Below are 23285 nucleotides of genomic sequence, written 5' to 3' on the forward strand. Positions count from 1 at the left end.
GAATAATTGAAAGTATGGGATGCTCAAAATAATCAAAGATCTAAAGTAATTCATAATCAATATTTATGACTATTTTCTAATAAGAAACACGATCTAAATTTGATTATCATTTGAAATTGGAGTCAGATTAAGCGCAGAGCTAAAGTAATATTGAAACTAAATTCCAATAAATTAAGTGAACTTCACTGGAGCGCTGAAAAGACATACACGCATTATGCCTTCGCCCAGGCCGTTGAATTCCGTCGTTGGGCCAATGGGTGATCTTTACACTCAGCCCTCAGTTTTTAAATTGAGTCATAACATTTTTTTTTATTATTATTGAACAAGAGTATACTAGCAATATCAGTTGAATCACAACTGAGTGTATAGTGCTTTACTAGCACTCATATGGTAGTAGGAAATTGTATACGTGGTCAGAGGTATGTGGACAAACTGAAAAAATATAATAACCACAATGGTTTCACAAGTATTACCGTTTCTTGCTAATGATGTTAAAGAGACAGTGTGTTTGGACATCTGGCAGTTAAAAATAGTGATTCTGTGGCTCCGGTGTACACACGTAATTTTTTCCCCGGAATCAGTTCTGCGCAAACTATTGTGAAGTATATCCGATTGAAAATCTCGAACAAGAAAAAATGTGGGGTGGGACTTGATTTTGTCCATCGTGAATTAATTGGATGGTTGTGGTTTGCTATTGGTCGGTCTCATGTGAGTGACAGCTTGTCCAGCCCTCACACCATCGGAGAAGAGATGTCAAAAGGCAAAAAAACAACTATAACAATTTCAAAAATTGAATAGAGATTATCGAACTGTCAAAAGATTCATGAGTGATTTAGAGCACAGAAGAACCCCGTCACATAAAGGCTAATGAAGGGAAGTTTCTTTCAAACAAATGATTTGTATTAAAAGCAAACAGGTATTTGAAGCTGCTGGCTGCCTGGCAGTTGTGCATAAAGTTGCATTTCAACCACCAAAGCTTATGAAGAGAAACGTTTACATGAAGACTCATTTTTAAATATAATTGTCACATGCCTGTCCTGTCTTGTGTTGCACATGGGTGTTTTGTTATTTTGGGCCATGTGCTCTTGTCATTGTCTGATCCCTCCCCTTTGTTATCTGATTATTGTTTGAGTTCTCCCACCTGTTCCCCCTTGATTAGTTTCCCTTTATTAGTTCCCACTTGTTTGCAGTCTGTGTCGATCGTTGTCTTTGTTTTCCCCTGGTGATGTACCCGAGTTATTCCTGCCTTGTTTTGTTGCAGTTTGGTTTTTGTTTATTAAAATTTCCTTTACTGCACTTGAATCTTCGTTTCACTTTCTGACCAACCGTGACAATAGTAGTCAACATTTGAATTGGATCAAAACCTTTCATCAAAGTTATACATTTTTAACAATACCCGTTCTTGTCTTAGGACAACTTTGATGAACTTTTTTGATCCACTACAAATGTTGACTACTGTAGTTGCATTCACTGATGAATGCTGTGTTGCAATGGATAATCCAGATGTAAGGACTTCTGGATGGTTGATAAATGTTGGTTACTGTTTAGATGTCTTTGGTCCCTGTTGCATTCATATTTATGCCGGAACTGCTTCCAGAGTTCGTCTGGAAGCGGACAGAGACCCCATCTTTTCATGGGTCTCGGTCCGCTTGTTTGGTGCGCACCAGGGTTCGGATGGCAGCGTTCACATTTAATTAAATGAACCGCATGAACAGAGCAATCGAACCGTTTTCGTCTTAATCAAACCAAACCTGCCAAGTGTGAACACACCCTAAAGGTACATATTACTACTCTAAAGTATGAATATACCCCTTTTAGGTGTAAATAAGGTACTAAGTTGTCTCTTTAAGGGCACTGCCCCAGTGATAAGCTCTTGTTTCTGCAATAGATACATTTTAAAATTACTCATTATTTTGTGCATGCACAGTTTATGAGTTTCTGGGACCCCAAGACAAGGAAGTTAATCTCAAGTTTACTTAGAGGGAACTCTGTGGTTAGCCATTTTCAGGGCTGTCACATGCTTTGTGTGGTCTTAAACACCCCTCCACCACCCCAGTTTAAACGATACGTTTTTTTTTTCTTTTTTTTTTTAAGACTATTGTGACCATCCCAACCACAATTGGATAAGAGAAATTTGTCTTAATTTAATACTTTTTATTTTATTTACAATAATATCAGGAGAAACCAAAAGGATAGTTCACCTAAAAATGAAACTTCTGTCTATATCAGGACACATTTCTACCACTAACTTTCATTGTAAGGACAAAAACACAAAGAGATTTCTCAAAATATCTTCTTTGTGTTCCGGAAGACACAAAGTCATACATGTTTGGAAGCATATGATGGTGAGTAAATGATGACACAATTTTTTGGGGGTGAACTAGCAATTAATGTAATTCTAGACAAAGGCATCTCTATACTAAGGAGCAGTGTAAGTGAAATGGAAAATGACAGTAGTAATCTACGGAGCCCCGCACATGACATGCAGGGAAAAAAAAACAAAATAGTAGGCTAAATCGCGTACACAATTTACTAATTTGTTCCCTCGATTTATAAATCGTGCGCACAAACTCTGCCTCATCTGGGCACATATGGCTCAGTTCTGGCAAAGGTCACATGGGCCACATCTGGGCCACACTCAGCAAGCCACACTCACACTAAAACCGGCTTGATGTGTGTGGGCCAGATCACTGATTGACAACCCAGTAGTCGCGATGGTGAAGGAATTCCGATGCGCTGGCTGCCAGGACTCGGGGAACCGAAGAACAGAGTGAAGAAGAAGGCAGAGTGAAGACGACAGGAAAACTGGATACAGGTGCAAACATAGTAGAAATGAAGACAGGCTGGAGACAAACACACCGGGAACATCCAACAACGATCTGACAAAGACAAGACGAAACTGTGAGCATAAGTAGGCGCTGCTGGTGCCACTGATCAGATGCAGGTGTACTGATCAGCAATAACGCCCACCTGCACACACAACAACACGTAGTGAGAAAGAGTCAGTGAATTCATGAACCGTGACATCGCTGAAGGAGATAAAATCTGAAATCCTTGGCGAAGAATAGGTACTTTATAGCCTTAGGCCACGGCCATTCTGGCGGGCTATGACGTGCCAGGGCGCGAAGTGTCCTGATTGGTTTGCCGCCTCGCCATAGGCTCGTGCAGTTGCCGCAGCACAGCCAATGACTGTACTCACCGTTCATCTGTGTATGCTGTGCAGCTGCACTGCGTTTTAAAGATTTGGCTTCAATATTCTCGAGAAAAGGAGTTTTCCCATAGCGTGAGCTAGCCTTACGCAATACGAGAGACCTTTCGAAAGGGAACTGGGTCGCTGTGAACAGAGCTTTTTTTGAGGAGGTAAAAAGCGTGTTGTTTTACATAACCATTGAGCAATTTTAACCAAAGTGTGTTACAAACTTACATGAAGACCCTAAAGAATTATAAATTGTGGAAAATGGGCATCCGATGACCCTTTAATGCACTATTACACAAATATTTTGAGGTTATTTTAAAAACTGAGGGCTGAGGCTAGACTAGTTTACTGTCACAGTTAGAGTTGCTGGTTTCCATATTCACCAAATCCTGTAACAGAGTCAGCGTTTGGTTGTCTCAGATGTACATCTCCTCTTGCAAAACTAGTGAATACCTATAGTATGCCAGTGATAATTAATTGGCATCTCACTCACTTTAAAAAGATTTCTAAAATAAAAGGACCATTTTTCTTCCGGTGGCCCATTTTCTAAATAGAAAATACAATTTCAAATGGATTTGTGGTTGAGACTACCAGTCAGAACATTGAACCAATAGCTTTGTTAACTAGTTTATTTTCAGATCTGCATGTATGAGAGTCACACAAAGCTCTATAACACACATATATATACAAAGCTATATATATATATATATATATATATATATATAAACTACACATATACACACATCACAATTTAAATATAAACATATACACCAGCACGATATAAATTGATATCAATCATAAATCATTACAAAAAAAGGGAACTCTCCCTAACATGACCCACCTCATAATTCCTCGCCATAGGATACAACATGTTTTTCGTCCGAATAGCATATTTGTGTTCAGCCGCTCTTAAATGCAATTTCCTTTTTCTTTGACCTGTATAGAAATATCCACACTCACATTCTAACCTATAAACTACATACGAGGAATTGCAATTAATAAAGGACTCAATGGATACACTTCCCAAGAAGACGCATCAATAAAAGTAATTGTTCTGACCAAGTTATCACAATGTCTACACCCTCCACATCTAAAATTGCCTACTAAAGAGCCATGTTTTCTTTTCAGGAGCAGGAAGATATCTATACCACCTTGCTTCGTATAGTTGGTGGATGTCTATAACTAACCATTGATATTTCTGAAAAAATTTGCCCGAAGAGTGCTATCACTTTCGATGATGTTCCAATTAGTGTTTATAATATGTCTAATTTGTGTTCTTATTTTAGAGTTTATACAGTCTTTACGATAAAAAATAAAAACAGCTAATAATTTTAAATTTCCTTGACTAGAGTAAATGTGCTGTGTCTGAAGTGTGTCAAGAGGGAGGGTTTAACAGTCAGCAGAGGCATGTGTGCTGTTCTACTTTCAACACCTCAACGAGCAGCTTTCTGGCTCACTGTGCCGATATGGTTTTTTTAAAGCGTGGAATTGATCGAATTCACAAAATGTACAAAGGACTGCTATTTTTGATTGGTATGTATTATACAGTGTTGATAATCAGTTTACAGTTCATTATTTTAAAACATTTATTTGTGTTTGGGCATGTTTTAAACACTTATTTATTTGAATCTGAAAATGTCTGGGCTAAAGTAGAAACTATAATATAAAAACATAATCTTACTACTGTGTAAAATTCTGCTGTCTGAAACATTTAGTTTTTTACTCATTATTTTACATGTTACAGTCATATGCAGTGTGACCGGGTTCAATATTCAGATGAAATCTCCAGTGAAGCATTCCATAAAAGATGATCCACTCTTTGGGCAAACTGTTATCCAATCAAAAGATGGGTTAGTCATTTGTGACATTTTTTAAAATAATTATGTCGTTTTACTGAAATATATAAATAAATGTTCTTTATAATGACCTTATAGGTCATCTATTTTAGTAAAAGTGTCCTAATTTGTCGTGTTCTAGAGTTTTTGTTCCTTCCCCATCAAATGGAAAACTTTTCAGCTGCACTGTAAATGATGAATGCGTCGATTTAAATTTGATCGGTAAGTTTGTCTTTTTCTTTTGTATCTTTTTATAGAGAAGCTCAAAATGTAAACTTAACTTTGTTAATTTCATAATAATGTCCTCACTGACAGACATGGGCAGTATTTCAATTAAATGTATTTTAAATACGTATTTAATTACTTTAGTGTATTTTGTAATTTGTATTTTGCAGGTGTGGAAAAAATAAAATGTAGTTTGTAACAAAATATTTTGAGGCAGTGTATTTAGAGTATTTCAAATACTTAAATACTTAAGAAAAATCATACCAATTATGAAACAGCGCGTCCTGTCGTAACTCCACTGAAATCTCCATGCTAAGCAAGCGTTCACAATATAACATCCATCTGCAGTTTTTACACGTTTTTAAACATATTACATATTGGATTTTGTAAAAAATAATCATCAATCCTATTGTTTTTCAATAATTGCGCACGCAGCGCGATTCTACTATGGAAAAAGCATACGCGATCAGGGCAGTTAGAGTCTCGTGTATAAAACAAACCCACACATATTATGATTAATATGATTAATCATATATTATGATTAAAATGGAATTTTGATTTTGTGACGAAAATTCTCGGTCTGTTTTTATTTTGCTACTTCGCCATTTTTAATTTACACATTTCTCATATTTGTGTTATTGCTACTATTTGTGTTATTGACCTTTCAGTAATAAAAAAAAGACTTAAAGGGATACTTCAAGATTTAGCATTAAGCTTTGTATTAGTAGAAAACCTGTAGTATTTTCGAATTACCGTGATTTCATATATTTTCATATCCTCATATCCCCCTGAGACGAGAGATTTATGTATTTTTTGTCTGGAAAAAATCCTCCGATGACGCAAAAATCGTCCTTTTGCGTCATCGGAGGATTTTTTGGCCAGAGGCGAGAGACTACAGTAGGAGGAGCAGTCCCGCATGTGTTCAACCCGCCCATAGGGCGGGCTGAATGTAGTGTTTACATGAACGCTAAACAAGTGATCGGTTGATGTGCGTTTTAACATTGCTAAGAAAATTCCCGCTCCTCTGTGAGAGATACGAGACTGGTGCGTCTCACAGGTGTCGCTCATCAGTAATCACGCCACCGGCCTCGCGCCGTTCTCCCTCAGCCTCGTCCTGCTCGCCACAGTAAACATCATGAATGGCGACTGTAGAACGCAGAAGCCGAATCCCGGACATTTTGGGCGATCTCGAAATCCTGGGCAGACTCGTCACGGAGACTCACTAGTAGCCTAGCCTTGTTGTGCATTCTGGGAGTTGTTGTCTTTCATCCACATAAGCCAAAAATACATTTTCTGGCTTTTCTCAGTCTAGAAGGCTCCAAATTCAAAAATAATTTTTCTATAAATATTAATATAATAATTATAATAAATAATAATTAATAATGTCTTCTACATAAATGACCCATTTTAAATACACATTCATCTTTCCAGAGGTGAAGTATCCCTTTAAGATTATTGTGGGAGTATTTTTGTATTTTCAAAATACTAATTACTTGTATTTTATTTAAATATATTTTTCACATCAGTATTTTGTATTTTATTTTGTTACATTTCATGAGCCAGTATTTGGAGGAGTATTTTCCTGCAGGAGGGACCGTAAGGGGCCGGTGCAAAGTGGATCGGGCGGCAGTCGAAGGCGGGGGCCTAGACAACCCGATCCCTGGACGTGGAATCTAGCTCTAGGGACATGGAATGTCACCTCTCTGGCGGGGAAGGAGCCTGAGGTTGTGCGTGAGGTTCAGAGATTCCGACTAGAGATAGTTGGGATCACCTCTACGCACGGCTTGGGCTCTGGAACCACACTCCTCGAGAGAGGATGGACTCTTCACCACTCTGGAGTTGCCCATGGTGAGAGGCGGCGGGCTGGTGTGGGTTTGCTTATGGCCCCCCAGCTCAGCCGCCATGTGTTGGAGTTCACCCCGGTGAACGAGAGGGTCGCTTCCCTACGCCTTCGGGTCGGGGATAGGTCTCTCACTGTCATTTGTGCTTACGGGCCGAACGGCAGTGCAGAGTACCCGGCCTTCTTGGAGTCTCTGGGAGGGGTGCTGGAAAGTGCTCCGACTGGGGACTCCATCGTTTTACTGGGGGACTTCAACGCCCACGTGGGCAGCGACAGTGACACCTGGAGGGGCGTGATTGGGAGGAACGGCCCCCCTGATCTGAACCCGAGTGGTGTTCTGTTATTGGACTTCTGTGCTAGTGACAGCTTGTCCATAACGAACACCATGTTCAAGCATAAGGGTGTCCATCAGTGCACATGGCACCAGGACACCCTAGGCCGGAGGTCGATGATCGACTTTGTGGTCGTTTCATCCGACCTCCGGCCGTATGTCTTGGACACTCGGGCGAAGAGAGGGGCGGAGCTGTCAACTGATCACCACCTGGTGGTGAGTTGGATCCGATGGCGGGGGAGGAAGCTGGACAGACTCGGCAGACCCAAACGTACTGTGAGGGTCTGTTGGGAACGTTTGGCCGAATCTCCTGTCAGAGAGATCTTCAACTCCCACCTCCGGCAGAGCTTCGACCAGATCCCGAGGGAGTCTGGAGATATTGAGTCCGAGTGGACCATGTTCTCCACCTCCATTGTCAACGCGGCCACTCGGAGCTGTGGCCGTAAGGTCTCCGGTGCCTGTCGAGGCGGCAATCCCCGAACCCGGTGGTGGACACCGGAAGACACCGGACTGCAGCCCGGGTGGTTGTGGAGGCAAAAACTCGGGCCTGGGAGGAGTTCGGTGAGGCCATGGAGAAGGACTATCGGTCTGCCTCGAAGAGATTCTGGCAAACCGTCCGGCGCCTCAGGAGGGGGAAGCAGTGCCCTACCAACGCTGTTTACAGTGGAGGTGGGCAGCTGTTGACCTCAACTGGGGATATCACCGGACGGTGGAAGGAATACTTCGAGGATCTCCTCAATCCCGCCGTCACGTCTTCCATTGAGGAAGCAGAGGCTGAGGGCTTGGAGGCGGACTCGTCCATCACCCAAGCTGAAGTCACCGAGGTAGTCAAGAAACTCCTCGGTGGCAGGGCACCGGGGGTGGATGAGATCCGCCCTGAGTACCTCAAGTCTCTGGATGTTGTGGGGCTGTCTTGGCTGACACGCCTCTGCAACATCGTGTGGCGGTTGGGGACAGTACCTTTGGACTGGCAGACAGGGGTGGTGGTCCCTCTTTTCAAGAAGGGGGATCGGAGGGTGTGCTCCAACTATAGGGGGATCACACTTCTCAGCCTCCCTGGGAAAGTCTATGCCAGGGTACTGGAGAGGAGAATCAGGCCGATAGTAGAACCTTGGATTCAGGAGGAACAGTGTGGTTTTCGTCCCGGTCGTGGAACACTGGACCAGCTCTATACCCTCTACAGGGTGCTGGAGGGCTCATGGGAGTTTGCCCAACCAATCTACATGTGCTTTGTGGATTTGGAGAAGGCATTCGACTGTGTCCCTCGCGGCGGCCTGTGGAGGGTGCTCCGGGAGTATGGGGTCCGGGGCCCTTTGCTAAGGGCTATCCGGTCCCTGTACGACCGGAGAAGGAGCTTGGTTCATATTGCCAGCAGTAAGTCAGACTTGTTCCCGGTGCGTGTTGGACTCCGGCAGGGCTGCCCTTTGTCGCCGGTTCTGTTCATAATTTTTATGGACAGAATTTCTAGGCGCAGCCAGGGGCCGGAGGGGGTCGGGTTTGGGGACCACACGATTTCATCTCTGCTCTTTGCGGATGATGTTGTCGTGTTGGCCTCATCAGACCAGGACCTCCAACATGCACTGGGACGGTTTGCAGCTGAGTGTGAAGCGGCTGGGATGAAAATCAGCACCTCCAAGTCCGAGGCCATGGTTCTCAGTCGGAAAAGGGTGGTTTGCCCGCTTCAGGTTGGTGGAGAGCTCCTGCCTCAAGTGGAGGAGTTCAAGTATCTTGGGGTCTTGTTCACGAGTGAGGGAAGGATGGAACGGGAGATTGACAGGCGGATCGGTGCAGCTTCTGCAGTAATGCGGTCCCTGTACCGGTCTGTCGTGGTGAAGAAGGAGCTGAGCCGCAAGGCGAAGCTCTCGATTTACCAGTTAATCTACGTTCCTACTCTCACCTATGGTCATGAGCTGTGGGTCATGACTGAAAGGACAAGATCCCGGATACAAGCGGCCGAAATGAGCTTTCTCCGCAGGGTGGCTGGGCGATCCCTTAGAGATAGGGTGAGAAGCTCGGTCACTTGGGAGGAGCTCAGAGTAGAGCCGCTGCTCCTCCACATCGAGAGGGGTCAGTTGAGGTGGCTCGGGCATCTTTTCCGGATGCCTCCTGGACGCCTTCCCGGGAAGGTGTTCCGGGCACGTCCCACCGGGAGGAGACCCCGGGGAAGACCTAGGACACGCTGGAGAGACTATGGGCCCTATTTTAACGATCTGAAACGCAAGTGTCAAAGCGCAAAGCGCAAGTAACTTTGTGGGCGGGTCTCGGCGCTGTTGCTATTTTCCCGGCGGGATAAATGACTCTTGCGCCGGGCGCAAATCTAAAAGGGGTTGGTCTGAAGTAGCTTCATTATTCATAGGTGTGGTTTGGGCGTAACGTGAAATAAACCAATCAGAGCATCATCTCACATTCCCTTTAAGAACAGACGCACTTTTTCCTTGGCGTATTGCTATTATAACGGCGGATTTGCCAGGCGCGCGCCAAGAGCGGTTCACAGCCGAGGAGACCAACGCTCTCGTCACGGCCGTAAAAGAGAGAGAAGTGACATTGGGGATGGAGAAACACACCCAAATTAGCTTCGGTTAAACAGGCATATAATAATGTGGGTAAATGTGTAACCTAGATGTATGCTTTTATAATAAATTATTATATTTATAATAAATGATCTATCTATCTATCTATCTATCTATCTATCTATCTATCGTTTGTAATAATATGATTTGCAAAAATGAAAACTGCTGCTTCTGTGTAGATTAGAGAATCACAGTGTATGAGCGTTGTGCACTCTATACATTATGGTCAAGCATGCGCCCTAAAATAGCATAATGAACAACGCGCAACGCGCCACTGACTTTAGACTAGGTTTTTTCTGGCCAGTGGCGCAATTGTTTTATGGAACAGTAAAATAGCACCAGGGAACGTTTGCGCCGGTACACGCCTCCTTTTTTGCGCTGAACCGCCCAGGGAGCGCATGTTCATTCCCTAGTTTAGCGACGTGCTTCTGTGGAGGGAAAAGCGCGCTTTGCGCGGGTGCAAAATAGGAATGAAACATGCGTCGGTGTACAAAGTCAATTGCGCTGGGTGCAAGATAGGGCCCTATGTCTCTCGGCTGGCCTGGGAACGCCTCGGTGTCCCCCCGGAAGAGCTGGAGGAAGTGTCTAGGGAGAGGGAAGTCTGGGCATCCCTGCTTAGACTGCTGCCCCCGCGACCCGGCCCCGGATAAGCGGTAGAAGATGGATGGATGGAGCCAGTATTTGTAGTTTGTAACAAAATAGTTTTTGATGTATTTGTGCCCACCTCTGCTCACTGATTTACAGAATTACTTTCATAGTAAAAATCTTATTATATCAATGTATCTTTTAAAGATGAAAAACCAAAAGGCCTGAGATCAGTTGCATCTGTAGCTTCTAGGCCGACATCAGAAGAGGAGCACCTTGTGGTATGTATAAAAACATGTAAAGAAAGACAACATGTTTTATTCTCAACATGATTTCACCAAAGATTGAGCTATTGAAAGCTCGAGAAGTGACCTGTGCGTAATCAGACACAGTTCGTGTCTGTCGCACAACATTTTTACATTTAAACCGCAGAGAGTGTGGCTTCCCCTTCACATACGTGACAGACAGAAATGTGTCGGCTCTCCTCTAAAGAGGAAATAGTCTATTTAGAGAGTAGGAAAATGGTGAAAAAATTGTGAAAAGTTAAATAGGATTAGGAATATTGGGATACCAAAGTTATTTCTGGGGAATTGTATTTGTTTATATGTATTTGGGACAATTAGGGGAAATTGTTCAGGATGATGCTTGTATTGTGACTATCAGGAGGAAGTCATAAGGGTAACACTTTACAATATGGGTTCACTAATAAGCATTAATTCATGCTTAACTAATGCACAGATAATCATGTGTTAATGTATGACTCATGAAGAACTAAACCATTAATTAATGATTACTGCATCAGCATCTAATAAAGATTCTAAATGATTAATAGATTAAGTAATATATGAATTGTTATTAATAAAATTTGTCATAATGTATTAATTAACTTATTTGTTATTCTAAGTGTAAATTAATGCGTTAATTACCACAGTTCCTTAACTTCCAGTTGTCTGCTTTAATTAATCATTAACTAATGATTTGCAAATGTACCATTATGTTATGACTTTACTTGTTGAGGCACATGACTATTAACTAATTGTTAAGTAATATGCCATTTTGGTTTTGCCATCCACACTAAGCCATGGATTTCAATTTCCAACCATGTACAACCAAGATTTCACTGAGTCTGATGAACCTTGTTGTTCATGGCACAGGACAACGTCAGGTTAAGCTTGAGGTCGTGGAACACTGAAAACATGCGGTCGAGCACTGCTGTTTCATAACACTGTGTTTAGACTGGACAAAGACAATAGAACGTCCATAGTCAGTGATACTACACTGGATGCGGCGCGACACTACACGACAAAACCCTGAACCGATGCCACACTCTATTTCTGACATACTCCGAGCTCTTGTGCTAGTTCTGTTACGAAGGACAAATGGACTTGCGATGGTCTGTCATGTCCAGTGTAGACAGCTGGTCTCGTCCAGATTAAACACAGTGTAACAGCTTCAGGAGTTCAGATTCTGGTGTGCTGATATTTGTGTGCAGCCCAACTCACCCATTCTTCAAACACATTCTTTGACATTACATTCACTGCATGTGCAAACTGTCATATTACTTAATTAGTTAATAGTCATGTGCCTCAACAAGTAAAGTCATAACATAATGGTACATTTGCAAATCATTAGTTAATGATTAATTAAAGCAGACAACTGGAAGTTGAAGTACACTGCTTTGACCAACTGTGGTAATTAACGCATTCATTTACACTTTTAGTTAATAAAATAAGTTATTAAGGAATTAATACATTGACACATTTAATTAATAACTATTCATATATTAATCATTTAGAATCTTTATTAGTTGCTGATGCAGTAATCTTTTTATTCTCAAATAGGTCCTCAATGGTGTACAAATACCTCTGCCAATGATCTGACTTATCCTTGTAAACGAAGAATTTATCATCTTTATATACATGGGACGGGTAGGTCCACGGAGGCTTCCATGTAGTTCCGCCATCTTGAAAAACTATAATAACAGAGAGGGACAAAAAGTACTAGGCCAACGCGTTTCCACAACGCGTTTTCGTTCAGAGCCAGCGTCACGTGACTGAAACCAGCAGAAGCGGAGGAGCAGAGCAGTGAGAGGCGCTTGTCACGGCCCCGGCAAGTTTAAAAGGCTGCACTGCACGGTTATTAGTCACAGGATAAGGAGTCCTCGTCGTCGAAATAGTCCAAAGTAGACCGTAAAAACGAAACGTGACCGGAGATTACAAAAAACAAGGGTTAATGTCGGGATAGCTTTTTCCAGGTGGAAAGAGCTAATGCAGGAGAAAGCTTTCAAAAAAGACGCTGAAGTTGCCTGCTTTCTTCTCGACAGGTAAGTCAATGTTACGGTCTTAATTACAAGTTTTTTTTCATTGCTTGGTTGTGTAACGTTACTTTATTACATAGACAGACAGTAGAACTCGATGAAGTGCTATTAAAAGACATCCTGTCATAGCTTTATGGTACGTAACGTCTACCGTAGATGCAACACGCATTTGAAAAAGCGAGGCGCTGGAGAGCACTATTCGTTTGAATGCAAAATACAATTTCACCACTAGATGGGAGAAATTCCTACACAATGTCCCTTTAACACATGATTATCTGTGCATTCGTTAAGCATGAATTAATGCTTAGTGCACCCGTATTGTTAAGTGTTACCGTCATAAGCACTGTCAGTCAAAACTGTTACTTCACCTAAAACCATGTAGTGACGGCACTTCCCTAGTGAAAACATCTATAAAATAAAACAATGTACTCTTTGTCAAGTTTCAATCAGAGCGATTCTGTCACTGTGAGTAGCCTAGTTAAACATTTACCACTAATTCTTATTAACATAGGACATTAACATCCGTTTATTCAGTTAGAATGCAATGAGAGCCGAACACAAAGAGGAATGACGTCGGTGAAAGATACAATCGAGATAATTAGAGTTGTGTATTTTTTTTCTCCCAAGATGTGTAACCAAGTTCGCATACAGAAGTCATCAACTGAGGATTTGAATGGAAATTGCACACTGATAAATCCCATTGAGAAAGTCAAACTGAATCCTGTTAAATTTGGTATGTATGGATGATTTGATAATGGTATTTCAGATTCAAACAGATAAAATCCTACCTCTGATTTTTCTAAATCTCTTTCATTTCAGTCAACAACAACAACAACAACAACAATCGAGGTAGAAGTATCGATCAAGGTGAGCCCACCTGAGATAAAACGAAATAATTTGATGTGGCTCATTTAAAGAATCGGATTGCTAATTTACATTTCTGTCAATATCCACAAGTTAAACAGAGGATGAGAAGACAAGCCGAGCCGGACAGTGACACGAAAACAGACGAAGAAGAGGAAGAGGACGGTACTAGTCTATGTTTGGCCTTTGTGTCATACTACAAATGCAAAGAATAATGTTTTAAAAGAAACCAGTATTTTTATATTGATATTTCAGAACATCTTTTTTAGATGCTGGGACAGAGATTGCTTTTGTGCTGGACGGCTCTGGCAGCATTAGTGAACAAGACTTTGAGAGAGCCAAAGACTTCATCTACAATGTCATGTTCAATGTTTGGAAAGCATGTTTCAATGCAAGTAACAATGGTAACAATTTATAGCAATTTTTTTTAAGTGCAATTTAAAAGGTATTATACTTAACAAAACAACTCTCTCCTCAGTGTGACTTTGCTATAGTGCAATATGGCTATATAATCAAGACAGAGCTCTCACTTAAAGAAAATGAGAACCGTACCAGTGCCTTGCAAAAGGTCAAGGAAATAAAGCAAATTGGCCATATCACAAAGACTGCCTCGGCCATCCATCATGTCCTGTGAGTTTACAATTTATGATGTGAAATACTAGACATTTTATACTGTATCTTAAGTGTTTGATTAGCATGTAGCACTTTTGTTGGTTGTACGTTAATGTCATGGTCTGACTGGTTTCATTGGTTGTTTACAGTACAAATGTTTCAATCCCTGAGAATGGATCAAAAAATAACTCCAAAAAAATAATGATTGTTTTGTCCGACGGGGAAATTTTGGGAGATCCGATGAGCCTTACTGATGTTTTGAACATGACACAAATGAAAGATTTCAACCGCTATTCCATAGGAGTAAGTGTCCTGTTCACTGCTTATTTCTCTAGCATTTTAGATGTTTAAAATGCAATTAGAATTACAATTACAGATTGAATCTGTCCCTGTGGATACTTCTAGGTTCACCAGCCTGAGCCCTATACTAAAACACTCATATCCAGCTATATTACACAGAGTAATTGTTATTATATAGTTAATGATTTGTGTGTTTTATTTAAAACACTTAATGACATCTTAACTTTAGGTTGGTGACGGCATTCTGTCTAAACCTAACGCAATAAAAGAGATGATGGAAATAGCAGATCCTGGACAATTTTTCAATGTTTCCAATTATGCTGCATTAGATGACATTCTGTCCAAACTGGAGAACAGTATAGTTGGGGTTGAAGGTAAGAAAGTTTCAAACGTTTTGTAATACTAGATGTACTGCATGGCGGTACAAAATATGACCGCCGCTCAGGCCTGCACTGGCTTTCCACAAAAATAAATGACGTGGAGCAATTTGGCTGTATTGCGTGTTTATGTATATACCTAAAAAAAGTAGTAGTATGTGCATGTCTGTCTGTGTATGTGTGTGTGTTTGTGTATGCGTGCGTAGATGTGTGTGCGCGTGTGTGTTTGTGTGTGTGTGTCTGTGCATGTGGATTTGTATGTGTGTGTATGGGTGTGTGTCTGTGCGTGTGGATGTCAGAGTGTGTGCATGCTTGCGTTTGTTTGTATTCCTGCATGTGTGTGTGTGACAGTATCATCCTAAACCAGCAACCCTTCGCTCAACAGCACCATCTACAGGCCGATGAGTGTACAGTCACTAAATGTGCACATAAATGAATTTATTTTATACCCCCCCCCCCCCCCCCCCCCCCCATGGATGAAATTCTACGAAACTTAGCATACCCCCAGAGGATGTCAAGTTAATCATACACATGAAATATGGTGCAGTTCTGAACATCTCCACTGAAGATAGGGGCGATTAAAGCAGAATAATATTGCATTTTCATTTTTTATGGGAGGGGCGCAAATCACAAATGAGTGATTATGGGCTAGGTTGATGTGGGCCCTTAAGACCAACATACCATAAAAATTTCTTCATCCTCGGTGCCACGGTTCAGGTAGTTATTTAGGAAAAACTGCATTTTTTGGGTTTGGGGGGGCCCAGCGCGGGGGGGGGGTTTTCAAACGAAATTTTTCCGTAAAAGTCTAGTGAGGCTACATGCCCACCAAATTTCATGTTCCCCGGTGTTTCTGTGTCCCTGGTATCGTTGACGGAAAATTCAGTAGATGACAAAAAAAAAAAAAAAAAACTTTGACAATCCCTATATGACCGCTTTCGCTAGCTACGCTAGCGGCGGTCATAATAATGCTAAAATCTAATTGGATGAGCAGCTGTAGCCTAAATAAAAAGCTGTTGTAAAATTGAACCATGCGTATCTACTCAGTGCAACAGCACAAAATTGTGAGTGCTACTTTTAGATAACATTTCTGTAAACAAGCAGTAAATTGAGTAAAACATTTAAAACAAAACATTACCAGTTACTTTATCTATTTTTTACACCGCCAACTAAAATTGTTCCAAACTAAGCCAAGCGTTGCGCCTCCAATCAACACATGTATGACAGTGTTTTGTGAATCAGTGTGCTTGAATGAATCTGTTGTGAAATGGACCCACAAATCCAGTGGAGCTACTCTTCTAAGGATCATGAATAATGGCAGTATGTACTTTGATAGAGTGTTTTTCCCCTTCTGTTCAAAGAAGGAAACTTCTCCATCCTCATCCACGATCTGAAGCCTTCATACATCGGCCCGTACTTTTGTGAGCGGAGCAGTGAACGCTGGAGAGTGGAAATCATACAATCAGAGCCTCCAGTTGAGAGTAAGTTCAGTCCCTGCATGGGAAAGTCTTTCAAATTAAATTTAGAGGAGGAATCACAAAATGGTATGAGGATAACAATTTATTAAAGATAAAGATTATAATTATGACATCAATCATTTTACATTTATATAACATAACATTTCTATTTGTGGCACAGAAACTGTGGAGTTGAACTCCTGGTTATTCTTTTTTGCTGGAGCTGGACTTTTCACTCTTCTTTTTATTGTATTTATTCTCACTGGTGAGCATTATACTTTTCATTCATTATTATCCAAAGTAAAAATTCAATGAACCAGTATTTACTTAGAGAATTGATGAACTGACTCCAATTTATTTGTTTATAAAACAATATTCAGGCTTAAATAACCGTTGTATGAAATGTATGAGATCATCCAAATCTTGCTCTAATAATGAAGAACACGATGAAGGTAAGTTCAGTAAAAATTATTTGAATGAAATTTTAAGATCTTTGTTTGTTTTTTCTGAAGAACAGATTGATAGATTTCTTAATGGCACTAATGCCAGTTGATACTTTGTTTATACAAAATGTGACAAAAGATGAACTTTTTTTTTTTTCAAAGATTACAAGTTTCCAAGTACGTTTCCAATTGCTGCTAATGTGGTTTGAAAAAAGCTGATAATGCAACGTGAAACTCCTGTTGATAGCCTATATTAATGTTGTATATATTATGATGTCATACTCTTTTGTTTTTCAAGAACTTCAGAGTATTGATGGGCTTAGAGTGGTGCAGGTATGACATCACTTTGTAGGCCAAAACGCGGTAGCGAGTTAGCATTTTAGCACTTCCGGTTCCATCTTCCCGAAGTCAATGGGTTTTTCTAATGGGGTTTTGGTTAAATGGCTGAAATAAGGTCTGTGGTGAACACAAGCTCAAGACACTTTCACGTTTTATTCTATGACATAAAATACATCAGTATTACCCAACTAGGGATTTTTTTTAAGCTGGTACGCGTCTCGAAAAAGGCGGTAGCTAAAAAGTGGCTAGGCTGTCAAGGAGATTAAACGTCATCACGCCGAAAAGTTAAGCTCAGTCCGGCTTTTACAGCATTGTTATGGTTATAATTGTGCTCTCACAAACTATTCAAACTCAAACGTTCAGGGAAAATGTTTTTAGATAAAAACTGAAAGAGTTGTCGGAAGAAGTGATGGTGACATTGAATTAGTGGGACCGTGGTGTAGTTCGTTAATAGCCTACCTTTAGCTTTTTACTTCTGGCAGCTGCATTTAGGCTTCAAAATTCATAAAAGTTGTGTACATCTGTGATAATTATCTTGATGGACAAACCATGCAAGTATCATAAACTTTTGTTGATCACAGAGCTTGTTTTTAGCGATAATCCGAAAGCCTATGGGAAACTCCTATTGGGTTTTTGTCGAGGGAACCAGTGTGATGCTAGCTTCTGGTTGGCCTACAAAGTGACATCATACCTGCACCACACTATTGAGTTCAAATATTCTAATTAAGCAAGCTAAAACATTATTATTATTTTTTTATCAGCATTCAGAACTCCAGATCCAAAGGACTCAACCATAACTACGGTATATGGTAATATATAATGTATGTTTGGAAAACTGTTTCTATCATAAGGATGACATGATCCTTATGTCATCATAAGGAATGACAGGTATTCTATCATAATAACCTGCAAGATAGTTTCAGTCAACCAGGCATAAAACTGCAAATGAAGAAATGCTGAATAAAAACAGGATTCCCTATTATAGATGATCAATCATGTCATCAGTTTTGAAATATTTTCTATATTGATTCTACTTTTAAAAAAGGTTGATACATTTTTTTGTATAAATTTGTAAGCCACATATGTAAATTGATGTGCAAATGAATTTTTCCTTTGTGTAAGTGCAATGTACAAATCATTTAAATGCAAACAAACAAGAACACTGTTCGGATGTACGATATTTAGGTTACTGTATATTAAATGTGTCAACTTCTCTATATTTTAGTAACCTTTGTCTACATTTTTTATAAAGGTTATTTTAAACTTGAGACTCGGGGGAAGCTGTGAAAAAAAAAATGTGTAGGTGAGGTGTTAGGTTTAGTTTTGTTGCCTTTTTGTTTCCACATGTTTGTCTTTTGTGTTTGCAGTTCAGTTTAGTCTAGTTAATCACCCTAGTTAGTTCCCTTAGTTACTAATATTTTCATCTGTTGGTCATTTTCCCCTCATTATTCCTTGTGTATTTAAACCCTTATTGTTTCCTCTGTTCATTGTTCTGTGTCATATGAGTTTTAAGTTGTTTCTAGTTCTTCTTAGTATTCTTGTTGGGGATCATTGAATTAAAGACTGTTTTTGTCATATTTTCTTGAGTCGTGCGCTTCACTTTAGCATGACAATAAGCTACATTTACGTTTAATATAAGCAGGGCTGGAAATGGCTGAGATTCACTGGGGGACTCTAGTTGGTGTTGCGGAAATTATTTATTGGTGAGACTGTAATGAACCAAATCATTCACGAAATGCCTTTATTCTCGCAAGAATGGTCGTTCATTTACACGCTGCCTTATATACATCACTCACCCCTTACCCTGCTGTCTTCCTGATATCTTGAATGAATTGAAGATCTATACCATATAAGGAAATTTTTTTGTTTTATTCTCTTGGCCCAATACAAGAAGGACCGTTTCTAAAAAAAAAATAGCAGGAAGTTGGATAGACAAGTAACACCTTCTAAGGCTTCTAAGACAAAGACTTCTTTAGCTCGTCTGAGCTGACATTTGGACACAGTACACAGTAATTTTCCACTAAGCTATTGTCTGTTGTCATGCAAGCACATACTTTATATGAAATAAAATTATTTTCCATCACATTCGGAAGATTTAAACATTAAACATATTTCATGTTTCCTTAGCCTGACGTCGTCATACTCAATTCTATACTCTACTTCCCGACCAAAAAATATTGTGGGCGGGGTTCGGGCTGGCACCCAGGCTAATGTTTCCTCCAAACATTTCTTTTCTTGATCAAGATTGACATGAAAGATCAACGAACAACATTTATGAATTGTGCTACACACACTCTTCATTAAATCTCTGCTTGTAAATAATTATCTGTGTAATTTTGGCCAAATTAAAGTTACATAGGAATCTGCATATGTGGTGCATGCAAAATTTAACTGGTCAAACAATACTTTTAAAAGATTTGTCCTCAGGATAAAGAAAATTAAAAAGCTACAAAAAAAATTTTAAATTACATTTTAAACACATTTATAATAATATATTTGAACTTTCTATTCATCATAGCAGCATTAAATAAAAATGTAAAAAACTGTTTTCAATATTGATAATCAAATATTTCTTGAGCATCAAATCATCATATTAGAATGATTTCTGAAGGATCATGTGACACTGAAGACTGGAGTAATTATGCTGAAAATTCAGCTTTGATCACAGGAATAAATTACACTTTACTATATATTCACATAGAAAACAGCTGTTTTAAATTGTAATAATATTTCACAATATAACTGTTTTTATTTGTATATTTAATCAAATAAATGCAGCCTTGGTGAGCAGAAGATACTTCTTTTAAAAACATTAAAAATCTTACTGATCTACAACTTTTGACCGGTAGTGAGTGTGTGTGTGTGTGTGTGTGTGTGTGTGTGTGTGTGTGTGTGTGTGTGTGTGTATATATATATATATATATATATCTGCTGCCACTCAAAATTACCGCAAGGGAAATTCCTTCACGAGACAGGCAGCCATACATTCTATAACCCAAATGTACTAAAGGAAATGTAATCAGTAGTGTTGTTTTTGGCAGCCTGTTTTAATTTTAGTTTTAGTCTAGTCTTTGTGTCAAGCTGTCATTTTAGTTTTTATTAGTTTTAGTCGCTTTCATACTCTTTTTAGTCTTTAGTCGTTTCAGTCGACTAAATGTCTGAGCATTTTAGTCTTATTTTAGTCAGAATTATCCATGACTATTTTCGTCTAGTTTTAGTCGACAAAAACTGATGACATTTAGTCTAGATTTAGTCAATGAAAATTGTATTTTAGTCTCTTTTTAGTAATGCAATTCTATTTAATCCAGTCAATATGGTGTGTACCACTATGGAAAAATAGTGAACAGAAAAGTAACACTTGTCTCAATCGTGGAGGTGGAAAAACAAGTTCTTTGTGACATCCAAGATTTATTTTATTAAAATTTAAATGCAAAAGAAAAGGCATGAGAGTTGTCAATTTTAAGTTTTAACTTAAAATGTTTGTGATTTTAATATTACTACATGGCTAAATATTTTACCATTTGCATTTGCTTAAATCTAGATAGAAGTAGTGCATTGAATAATACGTTGTTTAAATTGTGCTTAAAAGTGAATTACGTCTATTAAAGAGTATGTGTACAAAGAGAATCGCAATGCTGATTTAAATAAAAGTAGCTGTTAACTTCTGGATTTGAAATAAAAATAGTGAGTATGTGTTTGTGGTACAGCCATGGATCAGTTATGCACTGCAAATGCAGCATATGTGAAAGCACTACAGAGTATGTGTAAAACGGGCGTCAGACTTAAAGGAGAACTCCGGTCAATTTTAACATTGAGCTCATTTTTTTGTATATTTGGAGTGCTGTCAGTACAGAGAACAACGACAAAAATCGGTGTTGCCTACACCGTGTTGCCTACCCGTGTTACAAGTGCACAGGTCATGTGAGTGATTCCTTCGGAGTGAACGCGGGTGAATCTGACTGCAGTAGATGTGAAAGAAATATATAAAAAATGATGTTTATTCAGCCAGCGCACATACCTGTATTTACATCCTGTTTTCGGTCGAAGTCCACAGTAATCGATTGTCGAGTTCACACGCATAGGTTTAGTACCTATGATCACGCGCGTGAACTCGACAATCGACTACTGTGGACTTCGACCGAAAACAGGATGTTATCACAAGGTTATCACTCTGGGAAATCTTTACTCCGATTTCCACCTTTCTCTCTGACGACAACACTCCAGGCTGATGCATCCAAAGTTTCCAAGTGCAATCACAGTTACCGATGGATTATGATTATCATTTAGTACAAGGAGTTTCTGGAGAAATACTCTGTGTCTTATCTGATCCGTTCTCATCTGATTCTCTCTGTTCATGCTGAGAGCGGCGCCGGCGCGACCAGTGGGTGGGCATTATGAATATGCCACTTCTGTTGGCTGTCAGGGGTGTCAGTCACTGCAGCATAATCAGTGATTGGATGAATCGCGTGTTATTGCCCAGTGGTGTGGTCGAGTGCATCAAGTAAAAAAAAAAAAAAAAAAAGAACTACTTGAAAAATTAAATTTGTCCAGAACAGAGCGACACAACTCAATTTAAATTGTTATGGAAGAGCTAATATACAAAGAATGCACTGGTGAAGGATTGTCTCTCTGCTTTATTTTATAAGAAATATTTCTGTGTCTAGAATTCCTAATGTCCTGTACTCTCAACTTTTGTATAATAGTACTAGTCTAGTACTAGTACTTACACCAGGCATGCATAAAAGGGATGTTGGGTTAGTATGTTTCATTAACTTGACTTTTTATTGTTGTTGATTAAATGTAGTTTTGTGTTTTTTACTTGTTGGGACCCCAGGAAGAGTAGCCACTGCCTAGGTAGTGGCTAATGGGGATCCAAATAAACTTAGATGATTGCAGCCAATACAGGCAATTTACTTTTTTGACAGTTATAGCACCACGTCTTACCTGATCTACACCACTTTTATTCGGTGTCCTCAAAAGGTGCCCATACATGTCTGTCAAATTTTGACATCATCATAATTTTGACATTTGGGCGTTATTGTTTAGCTATTGACCTATGTTTTCAAATTTCCTGTGGTGTTTTTGTCTCGATCGGAAGATAATCGCAAGTTTTTTAAGCGCTAAATGACAATGATACACAAACTATAAGGCGAAACCTGGCATGTTTGGTATCGTTGGACTCGGAAAGGATTCAGGATTTCAACGGACTAATGGTTCGGTACGTTTATAGCCATTTTCATGACTTTTTTTGCCCTGTTATAGCGCCACCAAGTGGCCAATCGTCACAATTTTTTCAAGTGACCTCAGATTGAGCTCATGAACATGTGTCCCGAGTTTAGCGAAATATCTCTTTCCGTTCACAAGTTATAATCATTTTAGTAAAAGTGGCCCTGGTGCCATCAAACATTTTAGTTCCCTTTAGCGACCGTGAATTTGAATTAAGAATTCTTTTGATGATTATTGATATATTTCTGCAGTGGTTTGGTTCCAATCAGGCTAAAAACCTAGGAGTAGTTCGCAAAAGTAGGTTTTTCAAAAAACCTAAATTTACTCGAAATTGGCGCCCGAAGGGCGAGCAAATCCGAGGCATGCATCTTGTCTGCCTTGAGCCAAGGATTCCAGCGATATAAGATACTTGAGCCTATGCCCAACGGTTGAGGAGTTATGAGCCATTTCGTACTTTTGACCGCTGTAGCGCCCCCCGTCAGGCTGATCGGGGTGGGCCTAAGTGACGTTGTAGGCGGTGTGAATACTATCAGCCCCCAAAGTTTCAAGTCTCTACGACTTACGGTTTGGTCTGCCCGATCAGTTTTACATGGAGAATGCTGCATCACGGGAAAATGAACAATTACAATAGGGTTTCAGCACTTCGTGCTTGAACCCCTAAATATGCTTAGGCAACCAAAAGATTATTAAATGGTATAAACATTGGTAGCAAGCCATCGGCTGTTTGTATCATACTAAAACTCACAGCTTCCTCCCATTGGGTCAGGGCAA

At 39.9% G+C, this 23285-nt stretch overlaps 1 protein-coding gene across 1 annotated transcript; it reads left to right on the forward strand.

Annotated features, from left to right (window-relative positions):
* Positions 1-3305: 3305 nt before the first annotated feature.
* itgae.1 (integrin, alpha E, tandem duplicate 1) lies at positions 3306-17288 on the forward strand (the record flags this gene model as incomplete). Its single annotated transcript, XM_084419585.1, has 14 exons — positions 3306-3360; positions 4546-4729; positions 4941-5046; positions 5174-5253; positions 10790-10863; positions 13527-13632; positions 13719-13766; positions 13857-13928; positions 14033-14154; positions 14242-14393; positions 14525-14678; positions 14905-15049; positions 16411-16530; positions 17248-17288. The coding sequence occupies exons 2-14, from the start codon at positions 4663-4665 to the stop codon at positions 17286-17288; spliced, it is 1287 nt and encodes a 428-aa protein (XP_084275711.1). The 5' UTR covers positions 3306-3360; positions 4546-4662.
* Positions 17289-23285: the final 5997 nt, after the last annotated feature.

Source organism: Rutilus rutilus, assembly GCF_951802725.1.
Source record: "Rutilus rutilus genome assembly, chromosome: 9".
Classification (NCBI taxonomy): Eukaryota; Metazoa; Chordata; class Actinopteri; order Cypriniformes; family Leuciscidae; genus Rutilus; species Rutilus rutilus.